This window comes from Asparagus officinalis, chromosome 1 (assembly GCF_001876935.1).
Source record: "Asparagus officinalis chromosome 1, Aspof.V1, whole genome shotgun sequence".
NCBI lineage: Eukaryota > Viridiplantae > Streptophyta > Magnoliopsida > Asparagales > Asparagaceae > Asparagus > Asparagus officinalis.
In genome coordinates this window covers 107032532-107053216 of record NC_033794.1, presented here as the reverse complement: position 1 = coordinate 107053216, position 20685 = coordinate 107032532, and the positions used below count along the sequence as shown (strand labels likewise).

General features: G+C 36.2%; 2 protein-coding genes and 1 long non-coding RNA gene across 4 annotated transcripts; 2 read left to right on the top strand and 1 right to left on the bottom strand.

The window, feature by feature from the left end:
* LOC109838919 (bidirectional sugar transporter SWEET14-like) lies at positions 2388 to 11299 on the top strand. The gene is made up of 6 exons (XM_020407349.1): positions 2388 to 2475; positions 9437 to 9473; positions 9565 to 9775; positions 9895 to 10056; positions 10557 to 10676; positions 10773 to 11299. The coding sequence occupies exons 1-6, from the start codon at positions 2388 to 2390 to the stop codon at positions 11022 to 11024; spliced, it is 870 nt and encodes a 289-aa protein (XP_020262938.1). The 3' UTR covers positions 11025 to 11299.
* LOC109828881 lies at positions 11902 to 20163 on the bottom strand. Of its 2 annotated transcripts, none has more exons than XR_002243885.1 (3): positions 20008 to 20163; positions 12984 to 13053; positions 11902 to 12342 (listed from the first exon to the last, which is right to left on the bottom strand). It is a non-coding gene; the product is annotated as an uncharacterized LOC109828881 (long non-coding RNA). The 2 variants fall into 2 exon arrangements; XR_002243884.1 differs by having other exon boundaries at positions 11902 to 12335.
* On the top strand, positions 14860 to 18882 carry LOC109828880 (bidirectional sugar transporter SWEET14-like). Its single transcript, XM_020395864.1, has 6 exons — positions 14860 to 14902; positions 17257 to 17293; positions 17386 to 17596; positions 17720 to 17881; positions 18372 to 18491; positions 18591 to 18882. The coding sequence occupies exons 1-6, from the start codon at positions 14860 to 14862 to the stop codon at positions 18819 to 18821; spliced, it is 804 nt and encodes a 267-aa protein (XP_020251453.1). The 3' UTR covers positions 18822 to 18882.

Here is a 20685-nt window from a genome sequence, read left to right as displayed (position 1 = left end):
AGCTGCAACAAAAGATAGGGGAGCATACTGTTCAACTCCAACCAAGTTTAGATGAATCATGAGATCCAAACAACGATGATGACGAACAAAGAGTAACTCGGTATCCTTGGCAAACTGACGTATATCAACAACCAAACGAAGAAGGTAGGCCTAGTGAAATGGAAGAATCAACTCTACAATTTTAACTCTGAAGGTCAACAAGAACACGAAGGCCAAATCCCAAATACGCCAATCCAGCCATAGTTGAAGAAGCTACTATAATAGTACCTGAGACGTTCGAAGAAGCATCATGAAGTTCTGAGTGGATGGCAACTATGAAAGAAGAGATCGATGCACTTCAGCAAAATCAGACTTGGGATCTGGCGTCAAAGCCAGGAGATGTGAAACTCATATCCTGTAAATGAGTTTACAAGATAAAGCGTTGTCCAGATGGGTCAATAGCAAGGTACAAGGCATGATTGGTAGCTCGTGGTTTCTCTTAATAGTACGGACTAGACTATGATGAAACGTTTAGTCCGGTCGCAAAACTTACAATTGTACGAGTCCTACTTGCACTTGCAGCCAACAAAGACTAGAATTGTGGCAGATGGATGTGAAGAATGCTTTTCTTCATGGAGAGCTGGATCGAGAGATCTACATAATTCAACCAATGAGTTTTCAGAGCCAAGATCATCCTGAATATGTGTGCAAACTACGGAAAACACTTTACGGTTTAAAACAAGCACCCAGGGCGTGGTATGGTAAGATTGTTGAATTTCTACAGACTCTAACTTGTTTGTCAAAGTCAATGAAGGAAAGCTAGTTATCGTGCTAGTATACGCAGATGATTTAATCATAACCGGTGATGATGAGGCAGGAATTGTTCGGACGAAGGAAATTTTATCAGTCCGTTTTCAGATGAAGGAACTTGGACAGCTCAAGCACTTTCTTGGTCTAGAGGTTGATCGCACACAAGAAGGAATATTTATTTGTTAGGGGGTGTTAGTCAATTGGGACATTTTCATGCAAAATGGGATAATTGTTAAAGTGGAATAATTTTTCGCTAGTAGGATATTTTAGTGGGATAAATAGGAACAATTTTGTGAAGCGGGATATTTTGATTAAATAGCGTGGGATAAATTTTTATAATGATGAAATATATATTTATGCATTTTGAAGATATAAATACTATTTATGTATTTTAAATATAAATACTATTTATGTATTTTAAACTTACTATTATTGATTAATAATTGCTTACAAGAATGTTCTTTACTATTAAATAACTTTTGGTTAGACTATAAGATATTGACAATTATTATTATTATGATGGTTTAATGATGGTGATCACCATAATAGGAAAGAAGTAAAGAAAAAAAAGAAATATAAAAAATAAAAAATAACAAAATAAATATGAGTTCTAGTTTTTTTACCACCTAGTTCCAAGTTAAAACTTGGAATAATTTGAGAGACTAGAACTCTCATTTTTGTATAGAAAAATAAAAAAATGGGATAATTTTATAACATTATCCCAATTCTAGTTTTGTTAGAGTTCTACTTGACTAATACTATAAAATTTTATTTTAGTTTTAGTTCTATGTGACTAACACCTTAAAAATTTATCCCACATATTATCCCAGTTCTAATTTTAAGTTCTAGGTGACTAACCCTCCCTTAGCAAAATATTCCAAAGATTTGTTGAAGAGGTTCAGAATGCTTGAATGCAAGCCAATTTCGACGCCGATGGAACCAAATACCAAAATGCGTGCGCATGAAGGAAAAGATTTGGAAGATGCGACAATGTATCAAAAATTGGTAGGCAGTCTGATCTACTTAACCTTGACTCGACCTAACATTTCTTATGCAGTTAGTGTGATGAGTCGGTACATGCAAAATCCAAAGAAGCCTCATTTGGAAGCAGTTCGACGAATACCGAGATATGTGAAGAGTACAATTGACTATGGTCTTTTGTACAAGAAAGGTGGAGTCTACAAGTTAGTTGGTTACAGTGATGCTGACTATGCAGGAGATCATGACACTAAGAGATCAACAACCGTGTATGTGTTTAAGCTTGGTTCTGGAATAATTTCTTGGTGTAGCAAGAGACAGCCGGCGATATCATTATCAACCACTGAAGCTGAGTATCAAACAACAACAATGGTAGCTCAAGAGAGTACATGATTGGTACAGCTAATGAATAATCTACATCAACCAGTAGATTATGCAGTTTCGTTGTACTGTGACAATTAGTCGACAATTTGTTTGGCGGAGAATCTGGTCTTTCATGCAAGAGCTAAGCATGTTGAAGTGCACTATCATTTTATCAGAGAAAAGATTCTGCAAGAAAAAATTGAGATGAGGCAAATCAAGACAGATGATCAAGTGCCAATCTTATTTCATTGACAGTTATGGAATCTAAGGGTTACAAGATTGTCTTCGCAGTTCTTCGTGTCTCAGGGTGCTCTGCTTGCGAGGAAGGAAGTGAAGAGTGGACAGGTGTTTCCTACAGGGAAAGGCTGTCATGGATTCACTATCAAATGCATCTAGAGAAAAGACAAAAATAAAGTTGACTTCACAGCACGCGCGACTTGATTGCATGAGCAAGAAGGGGTAGAGAGTTCGTTTCTTTGGCGAGCAGCATATGGTTTCCCGTCTGAATTTATACGAGCATTACATCCACGACGAACAACGCCATGTTTTAGTTCTCCGAAAGGGGCGCGCATCATACTAAGGGAACACTTGCCTATGTTCGTGTAGATTTCTTGCGTCCTTTTCCGATTCCCCCAAAGGGTGTTCATTAATTTCTACAATATACGGTGAAGCATAAGAATAATGCGTCCACAGCCTTCCGATGGCGGAGACGCCAACATGCATAGTAGAAATTAAATAGTCTGTTGTCATTTTTGGGCCCAGTTTCAGCCCAACTGAACATGCTACATCTCCCAGTTGCAGGAATTCGAAGGAGACCCCGATCACCCTTTTTTGGCTAATACCGAAAGAAAGACACCACGGCCTCAACATTCAGTAAGACACCGGCTGAAGGAGACGTCGGGCTCCCAAGATTTGCAAATCCATCAAAATACTGTTCAAAGGAGACGATGGTTGTCACACCCTGCTTCCCATTGTACAGTAATCGCGAGAACACAACGCAAATTCAGGATCAATGTACAAGTCTAACAAGTCTTGTCCAAGTCATTAGCTGCTACCTGCAGTATGAAAATGCAAATTCAGGATCTTTACAACGCGATCACAAGTGCATACACATGCATTTAGGATAAGAACGATGAAAGAAGATATCAGGTAACAGGATGTTACCTAACTACTAAAGAAAATAAATAGTGTGAAACAACAATAATCATTATCTCCAGATTTCAAGTTGTTTGGAACTGACAGGATCGAAAGCTCGTGTATTTAAACTGTAGCTCGTGCATACCAGGAACACAGAAACAGGTGACTGGAGACTAAGCTGTCCGTACTGCTTAAGTTTTCATGACACGACGAACTTATGCTTCGTGCTTGGTTGCGTTGTAGAAAAAGTATACAATAGCCTAGTAGCTTATCGGAACAAACATGATGTGCAATTCACTATCCAGATCCCTCTTTAGCCGATGTGAAATTCATTTTATTATTTTTACAGTACATGAAATGTCATGCATTCATTAATCTCAAGAGTATTCAAATGCATCAAACTCGGTTCCTCAAAGGCATTTTATTTTCCATGAGTGGTTTGCTAAAAATTCCTTCGCTTTAAAGCGTATTCGTATTACAACTTTGACATAAAAAGTCAGTTGTTTCTGAAAAGCGAAAACTTGTATAAAAAAACTAATCAAACACTCTAACCGTTAGTTTATTAGTTTTTCTCTTTCTTCATGCATTTTGTGAGGTAATTTAATCAAAAGTGATCATGCAATTTAAACAAACAACTTTAAACAAACAAATACTAAAGTTGAATAAAATTAAGTAATGCAGAAATCGTAGTGCTTTGTCCAATAATATATTTTACTAGCATCAGCTTAATTGAATAAAATTAAGTAATGTGGAAATCAGAATATTTTGTCCAATAATATATTATATCAAGAATGACATACTTTCAGAGGAACTTCCATCAGGAATCAAAAACTTCTGCAGTTTATCTAACAAGAAGGAAAGTATAAATACCTTGATGGGTCATCATGCAAGAGATTTTCCATCGAGAAATTGCTAAACCCACACTTGCTTCGAATAATCTGCCATGGAAACCCTACTAGTCACCAAACATCAATAATTCAACGAAAAAGTTGGGTTTTGGTAATAGTCCATTAAATCTTTCAGAATTTGAGATTAGCACCCCAAATCATTGAAATTACTGTTAGGTCCCCAAAATCATATAAGTTCTTTGAAATTAGTTCTCCTAGTTATGACTAGGGATGGTTGTAGGTTGTCTAAAAATCACTGCAGATAGCTGATCCCCCATCAAACACCGATGGTGGAAATTACAATCTGACGACTTCCAGAAGGCTATAATTTGAATACTTTCACGTAGATCGATGAAGGTTACAATCTGACGATCTTTACAACAACCGATGAAAACTCTAGTTCAACAGCCTTCACAATCAACATCGGGAGTTACAATCTGACGACTCTCATATTTTTAAGGAGCCAAGATGAAGATTACAAGATGACGGTCTTTGCAACGCTCCAGCAAAAGAGACCACAAATTGATGGTCTCTTCACATCAAAGCGTAGAGGTCATCCCTGCGTTTCACCATCAAAACGCAGAGGTCATCCCTGCGTTACACCATCAAAACGCAGAGGTCATCCCTGTGTTACAACATCAAAACGCAGAGGTCATCCCTGTGTTATAACATCAAAACGCAGAGGTCATACCCATGTTTCAGAGTCAACGCAGAGGTCATACCCACGTTTCAGAGTCAAAACGCAGAGGTCAGCCCCAGCGCTCCAAATAAAAACGCAGAGTTCGTGAACTCAAAACACAGAGTTCATCTCTGCGTCCCAACTCTGCATTTCAGATTTATAACGCTGTGCGAACACTGCGTTTTCAGTCTAAAACAGGCTCAACTCTGCGTTTCAAGTCTAAAACGCAGAGTTCGGGCCCAGAATGCAATTTTCGGCGTTTGACTCGTTCAAACACGAGCTGAACGGTTTCAGGAACCGTTTTCCCCCATATTTGGAGGGATTTCCGTCCCACTTAGAAGCAGATTAAGGGGGCGATTACACCCCATTCAATCCCATTATGGAGAGAATTAAGGGGACGGTTACACCATTAATCCCCTATAAATAGGAGTAAACTCAACTGATTTCAGGTCATTGGGATTTGACAGAGAAGAAGAGATCTTCCGCTGGCTTTTTAGGGGAATTATTGGAGCTTTGGAGATCGAAAACAGGAGCTTTCTTCATCCTTGACTTACAACTGATTTCGGTTAAATCAACTCTTTCATAGAGTTTCAAACTCGTTCAGAGTTATCAACTCATTAAGAGTTCTTTAAAACTTACCACGTAAGTTCTCCACGGCATCAAATCGTGAGGAGAAGATATCGTTCCAGTGAAGAGAAATATCGGATCGTCAACGGAGAGCAAACTCGACACGAGCATTTGAGGGAGGCACTCCATCGCCACCATGAAGAACCCAGACTTAAACAAAGGGGAGAATTCAGATCAATTCTCTTCTCTTTTGTAATCAGGAAATCCAAATTGTAATTGAGATTGAGAGAGTTGTAAACATTCTGTTTCTAAGCAGTTAGAGAGAATAAAATCAAACACAATTATTTTATTTTTATTTCATAAATTTTCCACCAAACAGTGGTAAACGATCGAATCGAATCGAATACTAAGTTGTTCGTATTTGTATTTGCTTAAAATTATCGAATTCGAGTTTCTGACTTTAATATTCATATATCTAGTTTTTCGAATTCGAACTCGAACTCGAATACTTGGTATTTGATAAATATTCATGAATATTCACGAATACTTATCGAATAGCAAAGTATATTTATTCCGCTAAATAATTTGATTTTCAAATAGTATTAGAATTCATAAATAAAAACTATTCCTTTATAATATATGATTGATATATATTTAAATCAAAATTTTAATTAAAAAGCAGATTTAAGATTATTTAAATCTTAAAATCAGTATATAAAACTTAAGTAGAAATGATAAGTGGGTTAAAAATATGACATCATATGTGCAATAATACAAATAATAAGTTGTGATCAAAATTCAAACGAATATTTAATAGACAAACGACAAATATACATCTAGTTAAATTCTATTCATTAGTAAACTCGAATACTAAAAAATATTTGTTTAGTGCTAAATGAACTACCAAATCGAATATGACCGAATAGTTATTCGAACAATTATCGAACTATTTGTTAATTACTTAGTTCATTTCCACCCCTAGTTATCACCCGTTTAACTTTGGGAGGGGGGGGGGGGTTTTGGTTTTGAATATTCGTTCACTTCAACCTTTTGATATGGAATGCCAGATATACCCTCTTAATACAAACCCCAACTTGATTTGGGATGAGAGGGAAGGATTTTGGTGCTTATTTTGGGGGTGACAGAGAGGGAAAATTTGTTCCCTATTTCAGAAGATGAAGCGGGAACTAGAGAGAGGGAAACTGACATTTGGAGTTTATTTAATGAGGGCAATTTGGTCAGTACACATCCATAGTTAAGCACTAACCTAACCATGGTTAATCGATTGCATGGATTTTATAACAGAGGGACTAATTTTAGAAGTCTTATATGATTTGGGGGACCCAATAGCAAAGCAAATGATTTGGGAGACTAATCTCCAAACATGAAAGATTTAAAGAGACTAATATATATCGAAATAACCCAAACAAATAAATAAAAAAAGCTTTGAGCTTTAAGCCAGTTCAGAAATAGGAAACAAATAAAATCATTATATAATTGACATGCAGCTTGCTTGAGAAGATTCAGGTATCACTATATGCAAACAAGTGGCTGAACTCCGAATCCCTCACAACTAGCTTTGCATTTCATCAAACTTTCATCACCTCATCATGAACATAGAAGCCATTGGTTCTTTAATTGCACGATATCGGCACGACAGCTGGCTAAGGCTTCAAATATGTGTTATGTGTGCACTTTTACACTTTGCTGGAAAACAGTCAGCCAGTTCTGTGCTACAAAACTTAAGTGATATACATTTCTCCAACGAGCTTTTCTTTTTCTTTTTCCTTCTATAGTGTTTTTTAAACAAACGGCTGAGCGGGGCATAATTAAAGATAGGTTCTGATTAAGCTTATTGGTATGTTAAAAAAAGGCTCCACTTTAACACCAATCATATAATACTCCAAGTTGGAGTTGACGTGCACACTAACAGTTTCTTAATATATATCCTTAACTCTGACATACATTTGGAGTTCTAGTATACTGGCAGTAGCTGCCAGTTTAATATTGTTTAAGATTAAGCTTGAATGCATATATTGAGATGCATACATTTATTAAATGAGATGATCAGGCTTCGTGGACTGTAAGAGTGCGACTCTTGCACCATTAATGGTTAAGCAATGCAGTTGCATGGACTTTATGATTTCCTGGGTTTAAATTTGGATGTAGATAGAGGTGTATAGATTTGATTATGTGAGACAATATGTATTAGTGGACTGCAACAATAAGGTCCTTGCACCATGAATGGCTAAGCAAAGAGAAGACAAAAAGGAAAGCAAAAGGAGCATGACTGAGATGAGAGGCACTGATAATGGCATGAAGCAAAAGGAATTAAAGGTGAGGAGATGATAGGAGCATAAGCAATTGAATTACATTCTCTTTAAACAAAGTTGCTCATCATGGTTCAGCTATGTACTGTACTAAGTTCCTACCCGGGTCTTCACAATCGGATTAAATGAATGTGTGATGCTTGACATATTTTTTTCCCCTCCCATTTCTATCAGCATCAGATGATCTCATCTAAGTTTATTCCAGGCTAAATTAGATGAGCAAGTGCTTTGAGCTTTTAAGCAAAAGCTTTGGTGTTCTCACAGTTGGCCTGAGAGCAACAGAGGATAACATAGATAAACCCTCGGCATAGAATAGTACTACTTCCTTTAAAGTTTTGGCTATGAGAATGCCTGGCACTGGAAAATGTTCATCAAGTCTTGGAGAAGGTTACAAGCTGGCACGTTGAAAGTTTCCACTTTGGTATCGAGACATACACATTTCTAGCTCAGAGAATCCTCCCAGACACATATTTTATACTCCACTCTCTAGAGTGGGTCAAGTAGTAAGTTGATCCACGCATAGTTCTTTTGTACGGATCAGAACATATAAAGATAAATAATTAAAGACTCTAACTGGGGGTTTTAGTGTTGATGCACGTTTCAATATCTAGATTGCTTAGCCAGTTTGGTTTGTTGTCTGTCTGCGTATACGGTCACAATGTAGTCAGTGCTATATATCCACATCATAAGTTAATTTAGTACCTAATTACTTTCTAAATCACATGATAAGTAAAATGATTAGTCAGAAACTTTGTTAATTTGTAAACTGTTTTAGTTTCCACACAAGGTTAGCTATAGTTCCCTCTATTTTAATCTTTCTCAAATTAGACGTTTGCCATAACAATTCCATTGTTTGTCAAAAGTGACAATTTGTATGAAAACAACTAATTGAACACTCTTCATTTGTTTATTTAGTTTTTAATTGATGTGTCAGTTCCCCATGCATATTGTAAAGTATTTATTTTGAACTCAACTGGAAATTTCTCCATGCGCATTGCAAAAGGCTAGGACAACTTCAAGAAGGCTAACCAAGCACTAACTTTCTAGAATTAAACATACATTATCATTAAGTTAGTGGAGGAATCTCCTAATTCATGCAAGGTTGAGGAAGGAATGTGAACTCATGCACCAACAGAGCCCTATATAAACTGGTTCAAACTAGCCTTAGGAGGCCACAAACTAGCCAAAGACGTTCCTCCAGTAAGAGGAAGAGGGTCGAAGCTTGTTTTTCTATCAGGCTCTTCTCTCTCTTCCTTAAGGTGTAGCAGAGATGGGCCGGTTTGCTTTTGACACCCATGGGTCTTCATCTTTGGCCTCCTAGGTGATGAGAGAGCTCTCCCCCCCCCCCCCCCCCCCCCCCCCCCCCCCACTTTCTTGCACTTTGTTATTGTTTTCTGCTCTTGACTAAATACAATTACATTTCCTTGTCTTCATTTATCATGACTTCTATTTCATGCTTTTACCATGTTATGTTATAGTAGTTTATTGAGAATTTTTGGCTTGTTTACTTTGAAGAAAGTCAGTTAATTTAGCACTTTCAGACGGTAAAAATGACTTTTTTTCTTTTTCAAGTTTTTACATAATTTATCATGAACTAGTACATGAAAGTATCTTATAGAAATGTGACTATCATATTGCTGTATAAATCATACAAGTTTACTTTTCAAATCACTGACATTTTTTTTTCCTTTATTAATGATTCATAGGAAACATCCTCTCCGGAATGGTCTACCTTTCCCCAGTGTAAGAAATCCTATTATTCTAATTAACCTTTTTTTTTGTTTCTACTTGAGAAGTTCAAGTGTAGAACTTAATTTTATCCTTGTAATTTCAGGACAACTTTCCGCAGGATTTGCAAGAAGAAATCAACAGAAGGGTTCCAATCATTTCCCTATGTGGTAGCATTGTTCAGTGCCATGCAACTGATCTATTATGCCGTTATTAAGACCAACGCATACCTTATTATCACGGTCAATACAGCTGGATGCATTATCGAGTTAACGTATCTAACTATTTATCTTATTTATGCACCGAAGAAGGCCAAGGTAAGATGAAGTTTATCTCCTCGCCAAAATTTCCGTGTTCTAACATAACATTTGCATTATAGTACTACATCACAAATGACTGTAAAGTTTGTCTAACTATGCTATTGCTATACACGCAGATTAACACAATCAAATGGATGCTCCTATTGAATGTGGTGGTATTCTCCTTAATTCTTCTCATAAGCCTCTTATTCTTCAAGGGAGCTGACCGTGTAAAAGTTGTTGGCTGGTTCAACATGTCCTTCTCAGTCAGCGTTTTTGCAGCTCCTTTGAGTATTATTGTAAGAACTACAAACTTGATTTGTTCTTGTGAAATTATTTACTTTCTCGTGTAAAATCAGTTTCAGAAACAAAACAGCATGTCATTGAAGTTCTTTTATATCTTAGATAGAATTTTCTGTTTGAATCCTTTGGCTTTTAGGGAATATTTCCTTTGTCCATCCTGCAATTCACCTTTTACGTACAATTGTATAACAAATTCTTTTTAACTTATAAATATGTTAGCATACAAGGGCCCCATACATGACAGAAGAAAAATATGAATTATAAATTAGCTTTCAGCTATAATAAGCACTTTCATATAGATGTGCGGCATGCTCCTAAGGGACATCTATTCCATGGCATTTCCACTAAGCTCTAGTTTTATAATTATGTAATGATTACGGATATAATAATATTAATAAATATCGATGGTCATCGAATTATCATATTCGTGCATGATATATGTTCTGAGATAGCCGAAAAGAAGTAAAATGCCTTATTAATCTGCTTGAATTTACAGAGACTCGTTATACGCACAAAAAGTGTGGAGTTTATGCCGTTCTTCCTTTCATTCTTCCTCACCATGAGCGCTATTGCTTGGTTCTTCTATGGTCTTCTAACCAAGGATGTATATGTAGCGGTAAATTGCTTATCGATAACTTAAGACTCTTTTGTTTAATCTTATAGTTATAAAAGAATACTTACACCTTTTTCCATAAATTTCTTGTGAAAATAGACACCAAACATATTGGGATTCACATTTGGAATGATTCAAATGATCCTCTACATAGTATACAAGGATTTCAAGAAGGGCAAACAACAGGAAAACAAGCTTCCTGAGCAAGTACTTGCAGACATCGCAAAGATGAGCCCTGTCGGTGTAGATGTGAGCAAAATGGAGATGGAGGAAAGGGACGGCAACAACAAGGAGTCAGCTAATGGAAACAAGAGGGCTGGAGATGCTGATATGGTTATGAGCCAAGTGTAAGACTTGGATCGAAGATGCAAGAGCTAAGAGTGTTGCTAATGCACTTGCTGCATTTTCGGTGTTCTTAATACGTATAGTATTCAGCTGTTCTAGTCACTATTTTAATTGTAGTAAATGATCTTTATGAGCTTAGTTGGAGCAGTTCGAGCTGCATACAGCTTCAGCAGTAGCAAACCGAAGAGTCTTCTCATAGTAAAAAGGAATGTTTCAACAAAAATAACAAAGGCGCTTTATTCTATACTTTATATAATAAATTGTATGGGCTATATTGAAGACTGATTGTCATTTATCTGTGTAATGGGAAAATATTACCCAAAACTATAATTCATATTATTTTGTTGATTTAAGTTGTTCCGTTTAAGTGAAAGAAAACCCTGGTCCTCCAATTTTGACTAACATCGAAAGTAGAGCATGGCCTTAACAATAGGTACAACAGTGACTGAAATAAGGTGACGACCTTACAAATTGAACGTATTAGTCACAATACTGTAGAAGGGAACAATAGTTGTCACACCCTGCTTCCTACGTCGTAATTGACAAGAACTGAAATCGGTTCACAACGTATTCATCAGAGAAGAAGCCCCCTAAAGGACACACTAACCCTCAAGAATTAATTGACCACAAATATTCCTACTAACTCAAGCAAATCCAGAAAAACCAAATACTACTAAAAACTAACCCAAATACTTAAATACTACAACCCACCAAATTATTCTGTAATCCGATTGAAAACACTAAACAGGAATACAGTCAAGACAAGTGAACGTCTAAATAAAGAAATATACATAATGGACAGTACACCATCTCTCAACCAATTATAAATCTAACAATACTAACTATATACAATAACTTCGAGACTATAAGTCTTGTCCGACTAATGAGCTGCTACATGCAATTTGGATGTGCAAGATCAGGATCATCATAATGTGATCACAACTAGTGGTACCAAAGGAAAAGTAAAAGAAAGTGCATACAATTGCATATAGGTTTAAGAACGATGAACAAAATATCATGTAACAGGTTGTTACCTAACTAGTCAAGAAATTAAATAGTGTGTAACAATAATTAGGCTAAATTACCAGACTGGTATTTTCCCCAACATATCATGGAAAGGAAAACTCATGTACATAAAACGAATACTGTGCAGACCAGGGACCATGGCCAATGATGGTTGGCGCTGAAGTAGCCTATTTTGCTGAGTACTCGTGACATGAAGAGCTTATGCCTAGTGTTCAGATGCAAAGTAGAAAAAACAAAGATAACCCAGTAGCTTCTTGGAACCTCCATATCAGACCAACATGATGCCCAATCCTAACCACTTCAAATACACGTTAATCCACTATCCAGATCCCACTTTAAGCAATGTGAAGTTGAATTCAATCATTTAACAGCACATGATATGTTATATGCTAGACTGGAATATTCAAGTGCCATCAAACAAGCCAAGTATTGGGTCCTGAAAGTCCTTTCTCCACTAGTGGCTACCTAAACATTGCTTCCATTTTCTTCTTTTCAAATTAAAAATTTACCATAAAATTCAATTGTTTCTGAAATGTGAGAACATATATGAAACAATTAATCGTACACTTTAGCTACTGGTTCATTTATTTTTTTTCCTTTCTGCACGCATGTCACGAGGTAATTTAATGAAAGCTTATCAGGTATTTTAAGCAAACAAACAAATAAAAATAAATAGTGTCTTTTCTCATCTCATTTTTCCCTCATCATTTTCCTTTTTCTGAGTGTTTGCACTGGCATCAAACTGAATTGACTTAAGCAATGGGAGAAATCAGAGTATTCATCTAACAGTTAATTAAATAAAAGAATAACAAATATTTTCAGAGGAAATTCTATCAAGACTAAATTTAAATTGTCAATGTAAAACTTGACCTAAGTGTATGTCTAAACATTTCAGCAGTTATTTTCTGCTTTACTTAACAAGATTGAAAGCGTAAATACCTTGATGGATCATGACACAAGAGATTTTGTATCAGGAAAGAGGCTAATCTCGCGCTTGTTTCACCATAATCTGTCATGGATCACTTAATTAGTCAGAAATCATCAATAAGCTCAACAATAAGATAATAAGAGATTTGAGCTTTAAGCCAGTTCAGAACCAGGAACTTGCCACATGCCACTATGAACTTTTCATGCCTTTTAAACTTGATGCATATAGAGATATATGCATTAATTAAACAAGATAATTCGCAGTAGCGGGGTGTAAGAGTGACTCCTGCACCATTAATGGTTAAGCAATGCAAATGCACGGACTTTATAATTCCCTGGGTTTAAATTTGGATGTAGATAGAGATGTATTGATTTGATTAGATGTAAATCAAGGTGTATAGATTTGATTAAATGAGATTAGATGAGATAATCAGTATTAGTGGACTGCAACAGTAAGTTGGTCCTTCTACCATGAATGGCTAAGAAAAGAGATGAAAAAAGCAAAAGGTGCATGACTAAGATAAGAGCACTGATAATGGCATGAAACGAAAGGAAGCTGATAGAATTAAAGGTCAGGAGATGATAGGAGACTAAGCATTTGAATTACATTTCCGTTTAAACAAAGTTGGCCATCATGGTTCAGCTATGTGCTAAGTAAGTTTCTTGTCCGTGTTCACCCATGGATCAAATGCAATTTGTACGATACTTCATATACTATTGTTTTCCAATTTTATCAGCATCAGATGATCCCATTCTAAGTTTTTCCCAGACTAAACTAGAAGAGTGAGTGCTTTGAACTTTTAAACAAAAGCCTTGGTGTTCTCACAGTTGGCGTTGGCGCAACAGAGGATAACATACACAAGCCCAAACTAGCTTTTATTTAGTCTTTCAGAGAGCCTACAAGCTTTTTGATCTATTAAAGAGACCTTTGCCCTTTGCATAGAATAATACTACTTCCTTTAAAGCATTGGCCATGGGAATGTTTCCCATAGGAAAAGGCTCATCAAGTCTTGGGAAAGGGTAGGTGCTGGCACGTTGGAATTTTTCACTTTGGTATCAAGATATATACATTTGTAGTTCAGAGAATCCTCCATAAAACATTATTTATACTCCATTCTCTAGAATGGATATAAAAGTACATTAATCACATTCCTTTTATGCATTATCATAATGTACAACAGACAGATGATTAAGAAACTTATTTGGGAGTTTTAGTGTAGATGCACGTTTCAGTATCTAGATAGCTAGCCAGTGTGGTGTGTGGTATGTCTGTGTATATAGTTACAATGCGGTCAGTGCTATATATCAGCACCATTAGTTAATTTAATATCTAATTACTCTCTAAGTCACGTAACTAAGTAGCATGATTAGTCGGCAGCTTTGTTAATTCATAGTTAACAGTTTGGATTTCCACAAAAGGTTAGCTAAAAGCTCCTATAATTTTAATCTTTCTCAAATTAGTCATTTACCATAAAAATTCCGTTGTTTGTGAAAAGTGACAACGTCTATGAAACAGCTACTTAAACCATTGTTAATATTTTTTTAGTTTTAACTATATTTATTTCTTCATACATGCTATGAACTATTTAAAGAAGTGTTCAGGTATTAGTCGTGTGTTGTGAATGAGTAACTGTTACCGCACAGTACAAAAGCGTAGAAGACGTTCATGAAGGTTAACCAAACACTAACTTTCCAGGATTAATTATATATTATCCTTTAGTTGGTGGATGAATGACCTAATTCAACAAGAGCGAGAAGAAGTGTTAACTCATGCTCCCATACCACCCTATATATATACTGGTTCACACCAACCTATATGAACCAGAAAACTAGCTAGAGGGTTGTTAAGTAAGGAGAATCTTTTGTTTCTTCCTCTAGCAAAGCAGAGATGTCTTTTGACCATCCATGGGCCTTCATCTTTGGCCTCCTAGGTGATGAGAGCTCTCTGCCTCATCACATTTTTTTTTTGTTTCTGCTGTGATACTAATTCAATTATGTTCTTCTTTTCATTTATCTTCTATTCCATAATGTGATATTGTCTTTCTGCTACTACTATCTTTTTTTTCGCATATTATAATCAGAGTCCTTCTGCTACCACTATCACCACCACTACAATTTACATTTCTTTCTCTTCGTCTTCTACTTATAATATCAAGTCAATGTCCTCATAGGACTATCCAGCTTTTAAAAGGTTATTTTTCAGCTTGTAGAGAACTTTGGCAGGTTTACTTAGAAGAAAGTTGGTTATTAGAAATTGATAGTATAAGTGTATTTTTCTTCTTCAGATTTCTACAATATTCTTGGTTCTAGACTAGTGCGCATACAAACTGTGTGTGTGTATGTACACATATCTAAATAAACATTTATATGGGTATGAGGTGGCGGCTCATTTTCCACTGCCAAGATAGGTTAATGGTGAGACCTACCTGCTAGTCACATAGGACGTTGTAGCCCACCTCTATCTTATGGTAGCTTATTTTGGGACAAATTTTTAAAAACACCCATTTTTCAAATTTATATGGCAAAATCGACGGTTTCTAAAAAAATCAGCAAAAGCGACCCTTTTCAAATGAAAATGGTAGGTTTTGCTGGGGAAGAGTTTTTCAGAAATGCACGGGACTAGCAATCCCGTGCATTTCGTTTTCTTTTCATTTCGCGCCGATGCGCCGGGGCTCGGCCTCGTTCCAACCGAAGGTGAGGGGCCCGCAGAACTCAGAGTTCTTGTTGTCGTTGAGGAGGGAGCGGAGGTCGGCGCGGCCGTCGGAGAGGTGCCAGATGTGGAGGTAGTCGGCGGAGGTGGCGAGGAGGTCGAGGCGGGAGGGGTCGCGGTTTTGGGAGGAACATGGCCTTGGTGGGTAGGGGTTGAAGAAGAAGAGGGTGAGGTCGGGGCGGATCTCCCCCGCGGAGTCGTCCAACTGGACGATCTCGACGTGGTTCGAGCACTGCTCCAGCAGCGACGATATCTCTAGCCGGTACCTCTTGTCCCGCTGCACGCTCCAGTTCATGGCATAGATATGCCACGACGCCTCGTACATGTAGATCTCCGACCGCTTCTGCTGCTCCTCCGAGTTCGCCTCGGGTGCCCAGTCCCCGCCGACCGTCACGCTGCTGCCGACAGCTATGTCTTCGAGCTTTTTTTAACTTGGCGGATGATTTGGATATTTCGAGGGACGGGATTGGGGGAGGACGGGGGCTCGTGTTGAGGGCGATATATATTAATTATTAAGGAAACGTCTGGATCGGGCGACGGAGGCGCGAAATGAAAAGAAAACGAAATGCACGGGACTACTAGCCCCGTGCATTTCCGAAAAACCGTTCGCCAGCAAAACCGACCATTTTCATCTAAAAATGGTCGGTTTTGCTAATTTTTTCAAAAACGGTCAATTTTGCTATATAAATTTAAAAAATGGGTGTTTTCAAAAATCTATCCCTTATTTTGCCAGATGCCAACCCATAACCATCAACCTATATATATGCATATGAAAATAATCGGTATTATATGACATGTGAGAAGATTCTTTCATATATAGTGATGTCGCTGAATCTTAGCCCAGTGAATAAATGGATTCTTTCTTCATTATTTAACGCATCCCACATCACTTGGCTGTGATGCAACCAAATCTGTATATGAGAGGATCCCTTCATAAGTCATATACTCATATGATAACTATTACTATACACAGAGACACATATAGAATGGATCTGATGATTATGAGATGGTGGCTCATAGCAAAGCGAGCTCTCAAGAAATATCATAGTAAGGATCACACATTTCAATGCAAATAGCAAGATAGTCTTATAACATGGGCATCACTTGATAGCTCATTTAGCAAAATGAGCAGTCACCTCATACTCACTTTTGTTGTGCGTGTATGAAGGTGTAAGGATATAACATTAATACGGTGTAACTAAGAAATTTTCAACGCTCTATGAAAAAAGCATTTTGGACCATCTATATTGATCCAAATTGTTTATTATGATCTATACAGTTCAAAACTCGTGGAGATTAAAAATCATATGGCTTAAAATTTTCTAGTACACTCATCTCCATGAATGAATACCCTGCAACATTTTCAAAAGTAGCTTATTTTAGTTGCTTGAATTATAGGTTAAGAAACCCAAGACGCATGATTTTTTGATCCACTGCTGACATGTTGATGTGTAGAGAATAATACTATAATTATCTTCATGATCCTAAATGTTGCTCCTTATATCCTTTTTGTCAATTATACACATTACTTTTCAAATCACTATTGACATTTTTCTCTTTGTTAATAATTCAAAGGCAACATCCTCTCCGGCATGGTCTACCTTTCCCCTGTGTAAGAAATCATATTGTTTTCATTTCCTTTCTTCATGTTTCTACTAGAGAAGTTCCCTATTCTAGACCTTAATTTTATCCTTGTATTTTCAGGCCGACATTCCGTAGGATTTGCAAAAAGAAATCAACAGAAGGATTCCAGTCATTTCCTTATGTGGTAGCATTATTCAGTGCCATGCAACTGATCTACTACGCCGTTATTAAGACTAACGCATACCTTATTATCACCGTCAACACAGCTGGATGCATTATTGAGTTATCATATCTAACTATTTATCTCATTTACGCACCAAAGAAGGCCAAGGTGACATGACACTTATATCAATATCATGGCAAAATTTTCGTATATTAATGTAACTTTTTTTGGCAATCCTAAGTCACGTATGATCGTACAGGTTGCTTAACTATGCTATTGCTACATATGCAGATAAACACAATCAAGTGGATGCTCCTATTGAACGTGATATTATTCTCCTTAATTCTTCTAATCAGCCTCTTGTTCTTCAAGGGAGCTGACCGTGTAAAGGTTGTTGGCTGGTTCAACATGTCCTTCTCAGTCAGCGTCTTTGCAGCTCCTTTGAGTATTATTGTAAGAACCACACACTCGGTTTGATCTTGCACAATTATTTACTTTCAGGTGCAAACTTGGTATCAGAGACAAATTGCATTCTTTGCTCTATATCTTAACAATTTCCTATTTTAATTACTCCTCTGGCTTTTAAGGAAAATTTACTTAATCCATCTGGCGATTAACCTTTATCTAGAATTGTTTATACAATCCTTTTTAAATTATAAATATGCTAGTATACAAGTTCAGCATGTAAGACGACAACAAAAAATATGAAGTGTACAAATAGCTTTCAGCTATAAAGACTAGTTTATAGATACGCATAAGATGCACCTATTCTGTGGCATTTCAACTAAGCATTAGTTCTATTATATAATTATTGTTTGGAATACTAAGATAAACAAATACTTATAGTCACTTGCAAGCGAAAATTATTACATTCGAATATGATATTTGTTATGAGATAGTCGACAATAAGTCAGATGCCTAACTACTCAGCTCGGATCTACAGAGGCTCGTTATACGCACAAAAAGCGTGGAGTTTATGCCATTTTTCCTTTCATTCTTCCTCACCATGAGCGCTATTGCTTGGTTCTTCTATGGTCTGCTCACCAGGGACGTATATGTTGCGGTAAATTCATTATCAATAACTTAAGCTCTCTTGTTTAATGTTAGAGGAGATACATAATACTTATAAACTTTTTTTCTCTATATTTACTTGTGAATGTAGACGCCAAACATACTGGGATTCACGTTTGGAGTGATTCAAATGATCCTTTACATTGTATACAAGGATTTCAAGAAGGGCAAGCAACAGGAAAACAAACTTCCTGAGCAAGTACTTGCAGATATCGCAAAGATGAGCCCCGTTGGCGTAGATGTGAGCAAAATGGAGGAAGAGAACGAGAATAGAGTTGGAGGCAACAAGAGGACTGGAGATAGTAACGCTAGCCATGTGTGAGATTTGCATGATATATAGATGCGAGAGCTCATAGTGTTGCTGATGCACTTGGTGCATTCTTCATTCAACATGAGCGAAGCTAATTACCACTTATATTAATCGAGAGAGAGAGAGAGAGAGAGAGAGAGAGAGAGAGAGAGAGCTACTATTTATGCTCAGCGTTATGTTGTCATAATAAACTACATAAGTAAGTTTTATTAATGTGCTATTTAGCGTGATCCTTAATATGTATTTTCAATGCGTGACAGGCCTATAGAGCCCATACTCCGGACCTAGTAGTTAGATATAGTAGAATATTTTCCAGAAAACAAGTACAGAAATCACAACCTGTATATATACCTTCTTTCCAGTCTCAATGGAGACTATCATGCCAGTGTTGATCATCCAAACAAGGGGATCGCCAGTAAACTTTTTTTTAAGGCTGAAGTCGTTATCATAGTTTATTGTTATTATTATTACCACTGCTACCACATAAATGTTAGGTACCCAGTCAAGACACAGGGAAAAAAAATTTATAATATTTCAGTGCTTGAGTTTACAGAAAGAGCGCAACAAGGAAAGATAAGGAACGCACCGGGTCAGGATATTTAGATGGATGCACACTAAAGCATGAACTCGTTTGTTTACAAGCCAGCACATTTTGTTTCTTTTATGTGCCCATATTCATTGGTTGTCACGCAAATTAGAATGATTTCTCCTCTTGCAGCACTATGGTTTTCTTTACAATTCATATTGGAATATAAAGGTGCACTAATTTATGGCAAGGGAACAGAGAACCGAAAAGTACAAAATTAAGGAATTAGATGTATACAGCTAAGCTTAAAAAAATAATGCCTACATGTTTTTCCTAATTAAAAAAATAAAGGGTTTAGAGTGATTCATAGCTAAGAGAAGGCCATTGGGCGCCGATTTTTCTTGTTAACATTGTAGTCATTGACAAAGCACGCAACCATTTTTCTTTGAGGAATTCAAACAAACACTCAGCAAATATCAAATCGCCATGGAAAATTTACCTGCTTCATGATAAACAAATATTACTCATATCTGTACTCTACCATCTAAGATTGTTTAGAGCAAATAGAGTGAATATTAGAAAAATAAAAGATTAAATCAAAAAATAAAAAAAAAATGGAAAGAATATAAGAAATAAAGACGGGTTCACCTGCAGCAGAGAATTGAGTGTTACCTTGAGAAAGAGGGCAGATCTTTTTCAGTAAATTCCTTTTGAATGTGGTTCTATAAAACAATTTCGTTGATTTTTTTTCCTGAGAAATTGTTCCTTGAGGGATTACATGTTTCTATGCATTTTATCAATGGGGGGACTATAAAGAAAATAAGGGGGGTTTTATTGGTTGGGACAAATTGAGGCCAAGAGAGAAAAGTGTTCCAATGGAACAATTTTACCCCTTTGGGATATTTTGAGTGGGGTAAAGTGGGATAATGGGATAATTTCAGTATTTGATTTGACAATTCATGTGAGATAATTGATGATGTGGTACCTTATTAAAATATAATTTTATCTATTAATTACTTCTAAATTAACTTATCCAATTGGTTTAGTATATTATTTAGTATATTATTATAATATAAATATTATTTTATTTTATATTAAAATATAATATATTGTACTATACTTACAAATTACTATTATTAATTATTATATTGTATTGTATTATATTATATTAGCATGATATACTATATAATAATTAATATAATATATGATCAATATATTTAATATAATATTTTAAAAATATAATATATAATATAATACATTATTTTATTTATACAAAAATATAATATGTTATACAATAATTACTAATTAACATTATATTAGTATGCTACATTATATAATAATTGATATAAT